Source organism: Camarhynchus parvulus, chromosome 26, assembly GCF_901933205.1.
Source record: "Camarhynchus parvulus chromosome 26, STF_HiC, whole genome shotgun sequence".
Taxonomy (NCBI): Eukaryota; Metazoa; Chordata; class Aves; order Passeriformes; family Thraupidae; genus Camarhynchus; species Camarhynchus parvulus.
This window is the reverse complement of record NC_044596.1, coordinates 964,811-978,263: the sequence shown is the minus strand read 5'-3', so window position 1 is coordinate 978,263 and position 13,453 is coordinate 964,811. Positions and strand designations below refer to the sequence as shown.

Sequence of the window (13,453 nt, the reverse complement as noted above, 5' to 3'; positions counted from 1 at the left end):
AGTCTGCCCCAGTCCCCCTGTGCAGAGATTAGTTACACCCCCTGAGGTACCTTCAGGCAAGAGAAACATATTACTGTGTGCACAATGCCCCCGATTCCTGCAGTGAGCCCCTTAACAAGATCTGCCTCACACGTGGGCAGGGTGGTTATCAAGGTATCATGTTCTGCTGGGAGAGATAAAACTGAGCATTTCACAGTCCAGAGGGAAGACTGATATTTTTGGTGTTTATAAATAATGTGCAGTGCTCAGGCTTGCATCCTTTTTTAAAAACCTTTTTTAAAAATGTAGGAGCTTCATACCAGACCTTTGTAGGTCTGTGCGTAGTGAACTGGAGAGACACCTTGAAAATGTTTGTATTTATAAGAATCTGCACATCAGAGTACCTGTAGCTAACACTATTGTACAGCTCCACTTCTGTTTGTCAATTCTATGTTCATATCCTTTCTGAGGGGTGTTCATTATTACATCTTTTTACAGTATTCTCCCAGAGAAAGCAAAATGCAAATGATGTGGATGATAGGCAGGAGGAATATTTCTGTAACTCACTCACCAGTGAGGACAGATCTAACGTGACCTGCATTAAGGTGGTATAAAATTGAGTAGCAGAAGGAGTTGAAATATGCTTTTTTTGATTGAGGAGCAGTTACTCTGGACAAACTTATGCCACCATCCTTGAAAGACAACAGAAAATCACAGCTTTCCTCCAATATTTACTAATTTTCCAGAATTTTGCCAATTACTGATGACAATAACCGTCCACTCAGGGGTTTTGATTTCTTCTTAAGGTGGATGCAAGCAGTCCATGTTTCAGTTGGGCTGTAGGATACATTTATGAACAGAGTGTGTGGTCTGGGCTTCATCGTTTCACTTACAGCATCCCTAGAAACAATCACATAAATTCCCAGTTCTTGTGGAGAGCTGAGAGAGCTCCTGGTGGTCTGAAATGTCTGGAAGTGCTGTGATATTCTTCATTCTAGAAGCTGACACACTGTAGTGCCATTAAGTAACATAAATACATGATCTTTGTGTTTATTAGATAGATCTTCCAGTATAATATCTCCCCATGTCGTGTTTGCAAACCAGGGAGGTTGTTCAGAGAAGAATGATTGAAGATGGGAAGCCCAGTGACCAACTATGAAGTGAAGTCTCTTTCAGGTGTAGGAAATTAAATCTTCCCTGGCTTACCTGGGGAACAGAGGGTTTTTAATCTATCAGTGAAAGATAAAACATGATCCAGCCACTTCAATTTGAAACTAGAAATATCCAGACTGAAAAAGAAAGGAAAACAAATGTTTACAAATTGTAAAGAATGAGAGTAATTATTTACTGGAACATTCTATCTAGTTTGTTTTTTTGTAAAGTCCTCATTACACTTAAACCAGGATTTGATATTTTTAAAGAAGAATGTTTTCCTCAAAACAAGTCTACATTTCAGTACCTCTTCACAGAAGTTTTGTAGGTTGGTGTATTCAGGAAGTCAAATTAAGATCCCAAAAGTACTATTATGCCTATTGGATTTTTGAATGCATGCCACATGCCAAAGAGAAGCAAATGCTTGGTCACTGGATTTCTGTCAGCTGTTGTCACATTTCAATATATGATCTTTTGTGACGTGTTCATTGGATTTGGCTGGAGTTTGACTTGTTCTTCAAACTGCCTCATCCCCTCTGATGAATTATACATTAACATTGCTCTTTAAATTTGCAAGTGATATATACTAAAACAATTTTAAAGGAAATAACATTTACTATTATTACAGCTGTAAATAAATTACAGACAGCCTCATACCCTGACCTTTGTGGTTATGCTGCCACGTGTTTGGATGTCATTGTTGATAGATTTACCTTCCTGTTTCCATTCTGTGTTCTGCAGTGAATGCCAAATGGAAAAAGCTCATCCTCAGTGTAGAGCACAATTGCAAAGGATGTCTCTGTTGCATCCCCTGTCACTTATCATAACCACAGCTGATAATTCTACAAGCTTTTGTTATTATGACTTTTCTTCTGTATATGGTGATATAACCCAGAACTCCCCTGTGCTGGGCTGATCCCCCAGGGGGGCAGCAGGGCAGGGGGGGATTCCCCTGCTCAGGTGAGACCCCACCTGCAGAGCTGCCCCAGCCCTGGGCTTCCAGCACAGGAAGGCCCTGGAGCTGCTGGAGAGAGCCCAGAGGAGGCCACGGAGCTGCTCCAGGGCTGACGCCCCTCTGGGAGAGCTGGGGATGTTCATCCTGGAGAAGGGAAGGCTGTGGGAAGAACTTAGAGCCCCTTCCAGTGCTTAAAGGAGCTCCAAGAGAGCTGGAGAAGGACTTTGGACAAAGGCCTGGAGGAACAGGACAGGGAGGGAATGGTTTCCCATTGTCAGAAGGCAGGGTTAGATGGGATATTGGGAAGGAATTTTTGGCTGTGGGGTGGGCAGGCCCTGGCACAGGGTGCCCAGAGCAGGTGTGGCTGCTCCTGGATCCCTGAAGTGTCCAAGGCCAGGTTGGATGGGGCTTGGAGTAACCTGGGCAAGTGGAAGGTGTCCCTGCCATGCAGGGATTGAACAAGATGAGCTTTCAGGTCCCTTCCCACCCAAACCATCCTGTGATTCTGTGCTTTATGCTAAGTTGTAGGTTTCTTTCTATCTTCTTTCTTCAATCCCTGACAGTCTCTTTCTGTATTAATGGCTCCATATTAGGAAGTGGTGCTTACAGAGGTGATCCTCTGCTTTTCAGCATTATTAAGCTGCAGTACATCCATTTATGTTGACCATGTAGTTATGGCAATCTCAATAAATAAACTGCAGACAAAATATTTTTGACTTTCTGACATTAGTGTAGTGTTGAAGATTTCATGAGATGTCTTGAGAAGTCTACCAGAGGAAATCTCTAAGAACAGGCTGGAATTTTTTCTCTCAGAGACAGAATTAGTATCGTTGACCCTGTGTGGGGCAAAGGAATGGAAATAGCCTTTGTAGAGGTTCATTCTGTGTGTCTGTGATGGAGCTTTTATTCCCTGTTTTCTTGTCTGTACCATCAAAGAGGAAAAGTAAAAGCTAAGTTTCCATCTTGGATATAACCTAAATTTCTGTTGTAACAAGAGCACACCTGAGCTCCCAGCCCTGCAACATGTTAAAGAACAAGAGGAAGTCTTAGAATCACAAAAGCAAGTGGATTGGAAGGACTTCCAAGGTTTTGATTCCAGCCTCGTGCTCAGAGCAGGTCTGGTTGAGGCAGGCTGCTCAGGGCATTGTCCATTCCATTCCATTCCATTCCATTCCATTCCATTCCATTCCATTCCATTCCATTCCATTCCATTCCATTCCATTCCATTCATTCCATCCCATTCCATTCCATTCCATTCCATTCCAGTGTATCTCCAGGGTTAGAGATCCAGCAGCTTCTCCTGGCTTCCATCTAGTGCTTGTCCACTATTCATGATCAAAGACATTTTCCTCTCACACTAAGACTTTCCTGTGCTGACTTGAGTCTGCTGGCTCCTCTCTTCCCACCGGGCAACTCTGAAGAGCAGCTCTGACTTCCCTGCAGGAAGGTGCCTCCTTTGCCTTCTCTCCTCTCATGCATCCTGTCCTCCAGCCCTTGATCCCAGCCTTGGTGTTGGTGTCCCTCCTCTGGACTTACGTAGGTCAATGCCTTTCTGTACTGGGGATCCCAGAGTGCTTCAGCTGGGGACTTAAAAAGGGTGAGTAGAGGAGGACAAGTGCCATTCCTGAGCCTGCTGGAACAGCTGAGGGGCTGCTGGCTGTGCTGCCAGAAGAGGCTGCTGAACTCCCGGCAGCTCCCTGTCCACCACATCTGTGTTCTGGACAGCCAGTCCCCAGCCTGTATCATTGCAAGGAATGACTGTCCTGGGGACAGGACTTGGCACAACCTCCTTAGGCTCCCATCGGCCCATTTTCCAGCCTGGCTAAGTCCTTTGGAACATCAGCCTCCAGCATTTCAACTGTTCCAGACCATTGCTATCAAGCATAGACTTGCTGAGAATGCAGTGCCCTCCTATAACCCATGAAGCATTTTGAAGGAGGTGATCAGGTTAGTCAGGAAAAATTTGCCCTTGGTAAATCTTTGCTGACTGGTACCAGTCACCTCTTTCATGTGGTACAAGTCGCTTCTAGGAAGATTTTCTGTATAACTTTCTTGGGACAGCAGTGCAGTTGCCTGGCTCATGGTTAGCTGTGTTCCCAAAGTTCATACCAGGCCAGATTTTTAAAATTAATGGATACTTTTTGGGTTATAAACAGCACTTTGGTTACTCTTGGGTACCTGCAGTGATAAACTGGATGACTTCGTTGCCATAATCTGAAAGGAATGACAGCCTAAGGAAAGGCCAAATAAAGGAACAGCAGCCTATGGAAAGGCTCAGTAAAATCCTTTGGCATTTGCCTGCTTCTCTTCATTTGTAGAGCTGCATGTCTTGAAGTTCACTCTAACGTGTGTCTGTTCCAATTTTGTCTGAAAGCAGAGATTGTCTGCACCCAGCATGGGAAAACATTTTAAATCCTTAAACCTCCTTGAACCTAAAGACTATCCAAAGCTCTGTCTGTCCATCTGTTTGAGTTTGATGCAGTTGCCTGGTATAACAGTGTGGAAACATCTCAGGTATCAACAGCTCCCAGTCTCCCAGTAGTGACAGCTCATTTGGACCTTTTGTAGCTTATGGTTTTCTTCCGGTTTCAGAGAAGAATAGATACTTCTTTTACCTGTTAGTTTATGTTGGTTCACCAGGTTGGTTTGTTGATGACTTTAGGTCTTCTTATTTAATTTTGGCTTTGAGCTTTTAATGATACTGAAGGATAGAGAGGCTCATTGATGTTCCTGGGTTGGGAAAGAAATCTGAGCACATCATTACTGGCTTTTGAGTTCAGTGCAACAATTTCCTTCCATAATACCTGCTCATTCATAGCTGAGTGTGAGGAAAATTAACATTTACACAGTTACAAATCTATTCTGGAAATATAAGAAGGCGTCTGAGGGGCTGAGAGTAAGAAAGGAGAACCTTTAAACAGCTGCAGGGGATTTGATTTTAGCAATGTCCTAGTATTGCCCATAATGTTGAAATTTCTATCACAAAAAGCACTGAAGCATATTAAAATGTTCTGAGAAAAGAGTCAGAAGATAAGCACTGCAACAGCACAAGTAGTCACAGCCTGCAATAATAGCATAGTTAATGCATTCCTCACAGCCAAGAGAGTGAATGTCACTACAAGGAGGTTGAATTTTTGTCCCTGACCCAGTTCTGCTGGCTGTCCAGAAGAGCTGGGCAAGCCATGGCTCTGTGCGTGCTGCCAGCCTGCCAGCTGAGAAGGGGCTTTACTTCATCCTCTTCCAGTGTGTCAGTCTGCTTTGGCATAAAACACAGGTTGTCACTTTGGGGTGATCCATCTGGCCTGTTTTTTTATCAAGACAAAATGTGGGAAGGCTGTCTCAGACTTGGGAATAGCTGATGGATGTTGCCTCTTTGCCATCTTAGCTCATGATCTGTGTTTTGCCTGCTTGCAGTGAGCAAACCCCTCAGCTTCTCCTCCTTGTCCCTGGGAGTGTCCGTGGCCAGGCTGGACAGGGCTTGGAGCAGCCTGGGCTAGTGGAAGGTGTCTCTGTTCATGGCAGAGGGTGGAACAAGGTGAGCTTTAAGGTCCCTCCCAACCTGAGCCAGTCTCAGATTCTGTGATTTGTGAAGAGCCATTGGGAAAAAGAGGGCAGACAAAATCAACCAGTGCAAAAGATTTCCTTGCTGTGTGTCTCTGTTATTGCACAAACCTCAAGAAAACCACACAGCTAAAATGTTAATGGTTCAATCACAGTGATGGGCTCCAAACAAGACCAGAGAGCTTTCTCTGGACTGACCCTGAATGTTCTGGATGCACAGGGATGATCTTCTGGAGCTTCAGCTGCAGGAGACTGCTGCTCCATGTCCAGTCTCTCATGCTTCCCATCTATACTTTTACACACTTTTGTTTTTAAACCTTGTAACCAGGTGTCCTACCCAGCAGTGATTGAGAGGGTATCTGCCCCAGAGGAAGCTCCCACTGTGCCCTCAAGAGAATGGAGTTTAAAAAAATCTTGGGATGTATTTGGTTTAGATTTCAGCATAGCAACAGTAAAACAAGGACCTATAGCAGACTCAGAGGTAAATAAAGAAACATTTGAAAGTGAAAAAGACTTTAAAAATGAAAATTAAACTTATTATAGGAGAGAGAAATTCCACTTTCATATATGCCTTTTCTTCTCTGCTCCTTTTTTCCCCCTCTTGCAATTTCTCATGAGCTATTTAACTTAAGCTGTAATCCAAGAACCATTTAAGCCTTGGCTCTGCATGTGCAAGTTCTAAATTGCACAGAGCAGGCTACTATTGACCCCTGAGTGGAAATGATTCATTTTACTTCTTTCACTATTTAATTTTACTTTACATTGCTTCAACTTAATTTATTAAGGACTTCAAGCTAAGCTGAATATATTCCTGGTGAGATCAAAATTTAAATCAATGAGTTTATGAAGGGGTTTGCACAGGTGTTACTGAGTTTATTTTAAAGTATATGTGCTCAGGCCCAGAGGTGATGCTCAGGGCTGTAATCTCACCTATTTGAATGATTGCTGGGTGCTCTGGCACAGGGAGAGGCAACTTTAATGCACAGCTTTGGGAGTCAAATTAGAAGCCTGATGAGCAGCACAGGACAAACTCCATTTGTGCTGTCTGGACAGGCTACAGTGTGAGTCTGAGCACAAGAAATGAGAGGAAAAAAAGACTTGTGAAATACTTTTATTTTGAAAATGATGGCTTGAGTTATGCCTGCAGTGTGGAAGGATGTTCTGAAAGGGAAGCAAAGGTGACTGATGAGCTCTGCTTTTGAAAGCAAAGATTCCAGCTTGTAAAGGTCCTCAGATGCAAATCTCATTAACCTTAAATAGAGAAACCACTCCAACAGATGAAACAGGGTGATGTAGCTCAGAGAGGGGTGCCAGCCCCCATCATTGGAAGTGTCAGGATTGAATCCAGAATTTCTTCTGTCAGGCACTGCTAATAAAGTAAGGAGATCACATGGATGGACAGGTAAGTACAGGATCTAGAGCTGACAAATACAGTCAGATTGGCAGTGCCTCTTTGTCTGTGATTTTTAGCATTCCTGTATGTAACAGGAACGAGAAAGACAAATCCCTTTGGATTCACACAGCACCATCTGGACTTGTGCCAGCAGATGAAATTAGAATCATAGAATTACAGAACTGGTAGGGATGGAAAAGACCTTCAAGATCATCAAGTCCAGTCATCCATCCAGCACTGCCACATTCACCTCTAATTCATATCCCCAAGTGCCGTGCACCTTTTGAACACTTCCAGGGATGGTACCTCTGTTACTGCCCTGAGCAGCCTGTGCCAATGTTTACAACCCCTTTAAGGAGAAAATGTTTCCTAATATCCAACCTAAACCTCCCTGCTGCAATTTGAGCCATTTCCTCTCATCCTTTCTGAGCATCCTGGCTAGCAAAGTAGAAGGTATTTTGTAGCTGTTTGTTATAAACTCTGCCTGGGGTGAGGGTATTCAGCAGCTGGATTTGGCAGCCTGGGAGATCTCCCAGTGAAAAATTCAAGATAAGGGCAGGTTCTGGGTGTCTGGTATTGGTGGATGAGGAACGTGGGGACCAGAATGTCTCAACAGCTGTTTGTGCTCCTGAGCTCTATTAACCTTTCTTTCCTCCTGAATCTTTTCTTGAGGGCCCAGCTTTCCTTCCTTGCACTGGAACAAAGCTGCTGTGGCCAAATCCTTGGTCCTGGGAGGGCCGAGCATTGTTCCCCATTCAGGCGGCACCAAAATGTCACTTGCAGTGTTGTCATCTCCACGTGGGGGTTTGTGCTGGCCTGAATTCTGCTCTGATTCAGTAAAACAAACACCCTGAAACTCTCAGCTGCACAATATTTTGAGAACTGGACATGGCCTTTTCTGTTCCAGGCTGTCATTCCATGTTTTACATTTCTGTCTTTAAAAATGTGGTCTGTGTATTTAGAAAGTAAAGTTGTTTGATTACTTACGTTATTAGTAACTGCAGAGCTCCGGTTCCTTGGCCAGTACCAACCATTACAAAAGAAAAATCATCATTACAGCATTCCATAGAGATTGTTGGAGTTGAATATGATGTGACTGGCAAGTACATCATACTTGGTTAAATATTCAGGTGGTTCATGTTTGCTTTCTGGCACCAGTTGTTTCAAAGCTGTAAGGCTTTTTGATTAAAAAAAAAAAAAAGTGGTTGTTAAATTCAATGGCAGCTTAAAAAAACTAAATACTAGAGAAGTTTGAGAATTATTTTAATGAAAAGCAAAACTAAAATATTATTTATTTAGAAAAAGTGGAAAATTACCTGAATAAGTCTAAAGCAGATGGGCTGCATTTGAGCTCTGCCAGAACAGTTCCTTTGGTTTGGTTTTGGTTGCAGTTAGTTGTGAGAAAGATGTTACAGTACTGCTAACACCAGCCTGCCTAGCTGTGTGGGAATGGGTCTTGGCAAGCAAACTTGTTACTTTGGGATGAGGTTGGAGCTCCAGTTGATGAGGGTGACAGATGTATTTTTAACCCATTATAATGTGGTTGATTATTTCAATCAGTACATCTTATTTAGTTAATGAGATCATTGCTAAGAACAAGCAGAGGCCATAGAAAATAGATTATATTTGACAGTAATCTCATCCTCTTTCAGAGAGATATGGAACTGGGTCCAGGCAGGAATGTACTAACAGATCAGTGTTATTCCATAACCTATCACAGTATTTATTAGAGCTAACTCTGAAGTTTCCTTGATAAAGTATCCATGAAACATGCTGAATACAGAAGGCAATTTGTTTATCCAGAGGAATCCAGAGGGTTTGTTAAACTGGCACAGGCAAATGTGCCTTTTCAGGTGAGCAAGCCTGTGGTTTATACATCTGAGAAAAATACCCATGTCCTAGTTACTGACTGGGGGATTGTCTCCTTAAAAGCCGTAGTTTGAGGAGAGGAACAAGTCATGGAAAGTGTGGTGAGTAACAGGCTAAATGAGGCTGTTGTGTGATACTGTGGTGAGAGGGGTGAATTGGTGGGAATGGGAACTGCCAGTCAGCATGCTTTCCTGGAAAATCTGCCTCTCCAGATAAACATAATCTTGTTTCATGTTTGACTTTACTTGAGTGGTGTCTATAAATATGTACAAGAAGCCAAGATTTCTTATACCAGAGGGCTTTTTATTTTGTAGGCAAAAATTTAATGAGATTTACTGCCTGGAAGACGAAAAGCCTGATCAAACTAGAGGAAAAAAAAAGAAGTTTCTCTCACCACTTGAAGGCTTTCTGTGAGCTCTCAGTGAGATATGCTGATGTGTTCACACACCTTTGTGTAGCCTCAGAAGAAATGAGTAAAAATACTGCAGTCTGTGCTCTGCAGGAGGGTCATGGTGGCTTTGGCTTGTAGTGACTCTTCAAAAATCACCCGATGCTGCAGCTCCGAGGTGGGGTGTGTTGCAGGGATGGTGTGATCCCTCAGCCCTATAAATAGCTGCAGTGTGGGGGGCTTTTCTTTCTGTGGAGCTGGCAGGATGGAGACCAGAGCTGTGGCTCTGAGGTGCCAGCTCTGCCAACAGCTCCAGCCTTGGGCTCCTGTTCAGCACTGGGCATTCCTGGGGCCTTAGCCAGATGGTTCAGCCCTTCAAGCTGTGGAGGGGGTGGGCGCTCACAGGCCTGGAGCTCAGTCCTGCTGAGGTAGATGATCATTCACCTTTCAAGTTCCTGACAGCATTTGGAATAAGCTGACACCATTTGGAATAAGCACAGTGATCACATTTGCAGAATCTACTTATTTCTAGAAGTATGTGTGGGGTTTATGTGGAAAATGACATTGGCTTTAATTTTGTAAATGATACATTTTGTAACTGCTGTGATGGGTAGACCTGTGTAGGTACCACTATGATTAGAAGGTGCAGTGAATGCAATTCTTAAATGTGACTGGACAATATGTTCTAGACATGCTAGGAAACAATCCTGAGGTACAGCAGATATCAGTCGTAGGATGCAAGTGTGCGAGTGTGTGTGAGTGTGTGTGTTTGTGCAAGTGTGTGTGTGAGTGTGTGCATGTGTTTGTGTGTGAACGTGTCTGTGTGTGTGAGTGTAGAGTGTCAGTGTGTGTGAGTGTGTGTGTGTTTGAGTGTGTGTGCATGTTTGAGTGTCTGTGTGAGTAAGCGTGTGTGTGTGAGTGTGTGTGTGAGTGTGTGTGTTGGTTAGTGTGTTTGTGAGTGTGTGTCTGTGTGTGTGTGTTTGTGAGTGTGTGTGTATGTGTATGAGTGTGTGACCCTGGGCTGCATTGGCTTGGTCAGAGCTCAGTCCTTGTAATGCCGAGGTTGCAGGTTCAATCCCCAGTCACTTAACAGTTGGACTCAATGATCCCTGTGTGTTCCTTCCAATTCAGATATTCTGTGATTTTTCCTTTTCACTGTTGATCTGTTAATAGCAGATCCTTTTTCTTGGCAGAAGAATAGGCTTTTATTTATTACCTTGCCTTTTTTGTCCTTTTCTTTCTGTTTATTCCCTATTTTCTTTCCCCAGTTACCCAGTGGGAGACTCTTCCATGCGGCAGCGGTTATCTCGGATGCTATGTACATCTTTGGTGGCACAGTGGACAATAACATCAGAAGTGGAGAGATGTACAGGTTCCAGGTAATTTGCTGATAAACATACTCACTTCCACACCAATTCCTCGAGTCCTGTTTGTGGAGTGTCTGGTTTAGCTCACCATGAGCTCCACAGTGTTGAGTCCATGTCCTTCTTGCAGGCAGCCTCTGTATTTCAGATTCAGCTTTCAAAGGTCAATGTCTATCTTTAAAATCTTTTGAGATATGTTATTTGGGCAGACATTTTGGTAAGGTCAAGCCCTCTAGTGCCTTCTGAAGTCCTGCAGAGATCATGACAATTTTGACAAATCATTGGGAAGTGTAGCAGATGGGATTTGCTGTATTATTTCATTAAAATCAGCTGTTCCTCTTCATGTGCTGTCCTGTTCAGGGCTCTGGGGCAGAGTGTTTTGTATTGTGGTTTTATTTCCATGCAGCTCTCCCACTTCCATCTGACATAGCTATGGGAATTGAAATTTTTAAATTCAGGATACTCACACTAGATTAAATCCCACATACAGTCGAGTCTATTTTTATTGCATGGCACCCTCAGACAAGTCCTGGGAGCAGGTGAGACTCCCAGCCTCTGAATCCTCGTATGTGGAAGTTGTGATGAGACAGTTCTTCAGTGTTACACTGTGTTATCTGTCCTTAACCTCACCGTGGGGGAAGCCCTTTGGTTTGCTTGTGACATTCTGCTGTATGTGCTACACTGAGGCTGAGTTAATAACAAAATCCAGTGACAGTAGATGTAACCTTGGCACTTTTGGTTATAGAATCATAGAATCAGGAATGTCCTGAGCTGGAAGGGACCCACAAGGACCATTCAGTCCAACCCCTGCCCTGCACAGACACCCCAACAATCCCACCCTGGGCATCCCTGGCAGCGCTGCCCAAACACTCCTGGAGCTCTGGCAGCCTCGGGGCTGTGCCCATTCCCTGGGGAGCCTGGGCAGTGCCAGCACCCTCTGGGGAAGAACCTTTCCTGAGGTCCAGCCTAAATCTCCCCTGACACAGCTCCAGCCCTTCCTTGGGTCCTGTCCCTGCTCACAGCAAGCAGAGATTGAAGCTGTCCCTCCACTGCCCCTTGTGAGGAGGCTGCAGGCCCTGAGGGGATCTGACCTCAGGCTCCTCTGCTTCAAAGTGATGTGAGATTTGAAGTTTATATAGCCACTGAAATTAATTCTGTCTTCTGTGGGGTTTTATTTTTTAGTTTTCTTGTTACCCTAAATGCACTCTCCATGAAGACTATGGAAGGCTGTGGGAAAACAGACAGTTCAGTGACTTGGAGTTTGTTTTGGGAGAGGTGAGTAGAATTTATTGGAGAGATGCCAGTGGGGGTGTTACTGTGTGTGTGGTGCGTTTGCTGGGAAAAAGCAAATTGTGCAGTGGTTGTGCCAGAAACCCTGGGAATGAATCACTGGTGAACTGTCTGCCTGGTTTAGTAAGTTTCACTGATCCAGATCAATTTTTAAAGCTGCAATGGAGAAGAATCTTTTGAACTGAGAAGATCTGTGGGTCACTGACTTAACCTGAATTTATCGAGACATGTTATACAGAGTTGCAATATGAAAATTTACCAGTGACCTCTGTACTCCCAGGTCCCAGTTGCCTCCTAGGAAGGCAGGTCAGTGTTTTGCAAACCCATTATCATTTCAATAGCCATTTTTAATTACTGAAATAAAAGAGAATGAGAAAAAGCAGTACAGGGGAATGGTTCTCTAGTAATGCAAACAGTTAAACATTTAACAGAGAACAGGTTTTCTGAAGATAAACATGAGAAATTTGAATTTACCTGCATTCCTTTTGCAAAAAGGAAAAGTCAGAAAAAGCTTTGCAAAGCTCAGAGCTCAACAACAGGTGAAATAAATTATGTCAAACAATAGCAAAAACCATACTGTTGTTTTGAAAAGGGAAAACTAAACAGAAAATCAGATGCAAGAATAAAAAGCACGACATATGTGACACAGCAGCTTCCACGCAGTGAATGTGACCCAGGCTCTTTCCCAAATGGTATTTGCCATTAGCCTTTGGGGAAATAGGTGTTGAATTTCATCTGTATGTGCAGAGCAGATGTAAGGCTGCCTTTAATTTGAAATGTATCATAACCTGGGATTCAGCCCAGGTCCCTGTGACTTCTGCCATCTACCATGACCATGTGATTTGGGGATAGAAGCTGAATGTGATTTCTGCCTTTGCCTTTGGCAGAAGGAGGAGCGAGTCCGAGGGCACACTGCGATCGTCACCGCTCGCTGCAAGTGGCTGAAAAAGAAAATCATGCAGGCCAGGGAGAGGGTGAAACAGGTGAGTGTTTTGGAAAAGTAGCCTTGTAGCAAGGTAAGGCTTATTCTGCCCAGCTTTGGGAATAAGGTTGTCAGGAGAAAAGTAGTATCTGTTGAGACAGCTGGGGACAGGAGCAGTGTCTGATGCTAAGGTGCTCTTGAGCAAGCAAAATAAAGATCATTAGTATTAACTAAGGCTACTGGATGTGTATCAGGAGTGTAACATGGAGGAGCCAGAGTTAATCCAGTTACCTGGATTTGACAGTGTGGTTCTTGGAAGCTCTTGTAGCTGTCTGAGGTCTAATCTTGTGGAATGCCCCAGAGAGGTGTGTGTACCCTTCTCTGTGGGGGTGGTAGAGCTGTGTCATGGGGATGGCCCACAAGATCAGACAGATTAGAGAGAAGAAAGGCAATGGTAACAGTTTCAGCTGCCTCTGTTCTCTTAACCTTTGTATTTTTTTTACTTTTTCCAGAGGTGAAAGTCTGGTGCCTTGTAATCATTGGCTATTAATTTTGACTACTTCAAGCTTTTCAGCAGCAA

General features: G+C 43.7%; 1 protein-coding gene across 1 annotated transcript in view; it reads left to right on the top strand.

Moving 5' to 3' along the window:
* Nucleotides 1-13,453, top strand: part of LZTR1 (leucine zipper like transcription regulator 1) — a 36,001-nt gene that overhangs the window by 10,558 nt on the left and 11,990 nt on the right. Inside the window, exons 10-12 of the mRNA XM_030965902.1 lie at nt 10,566-10,676; nt 11,844-11,936; nt 12,839-12,934. Of these exons, the coding sequence (XP_030821762.1) occupies nt 10,566-10,676; nt 11,844-11,936; nt 12,839-12,934 (300 nt within the window). The remainder of the gene's footprint in view (nt 1-10,565; nt 10,677-11,843; nt 11,937-12,838; nt 12,935-13,453) is intronic.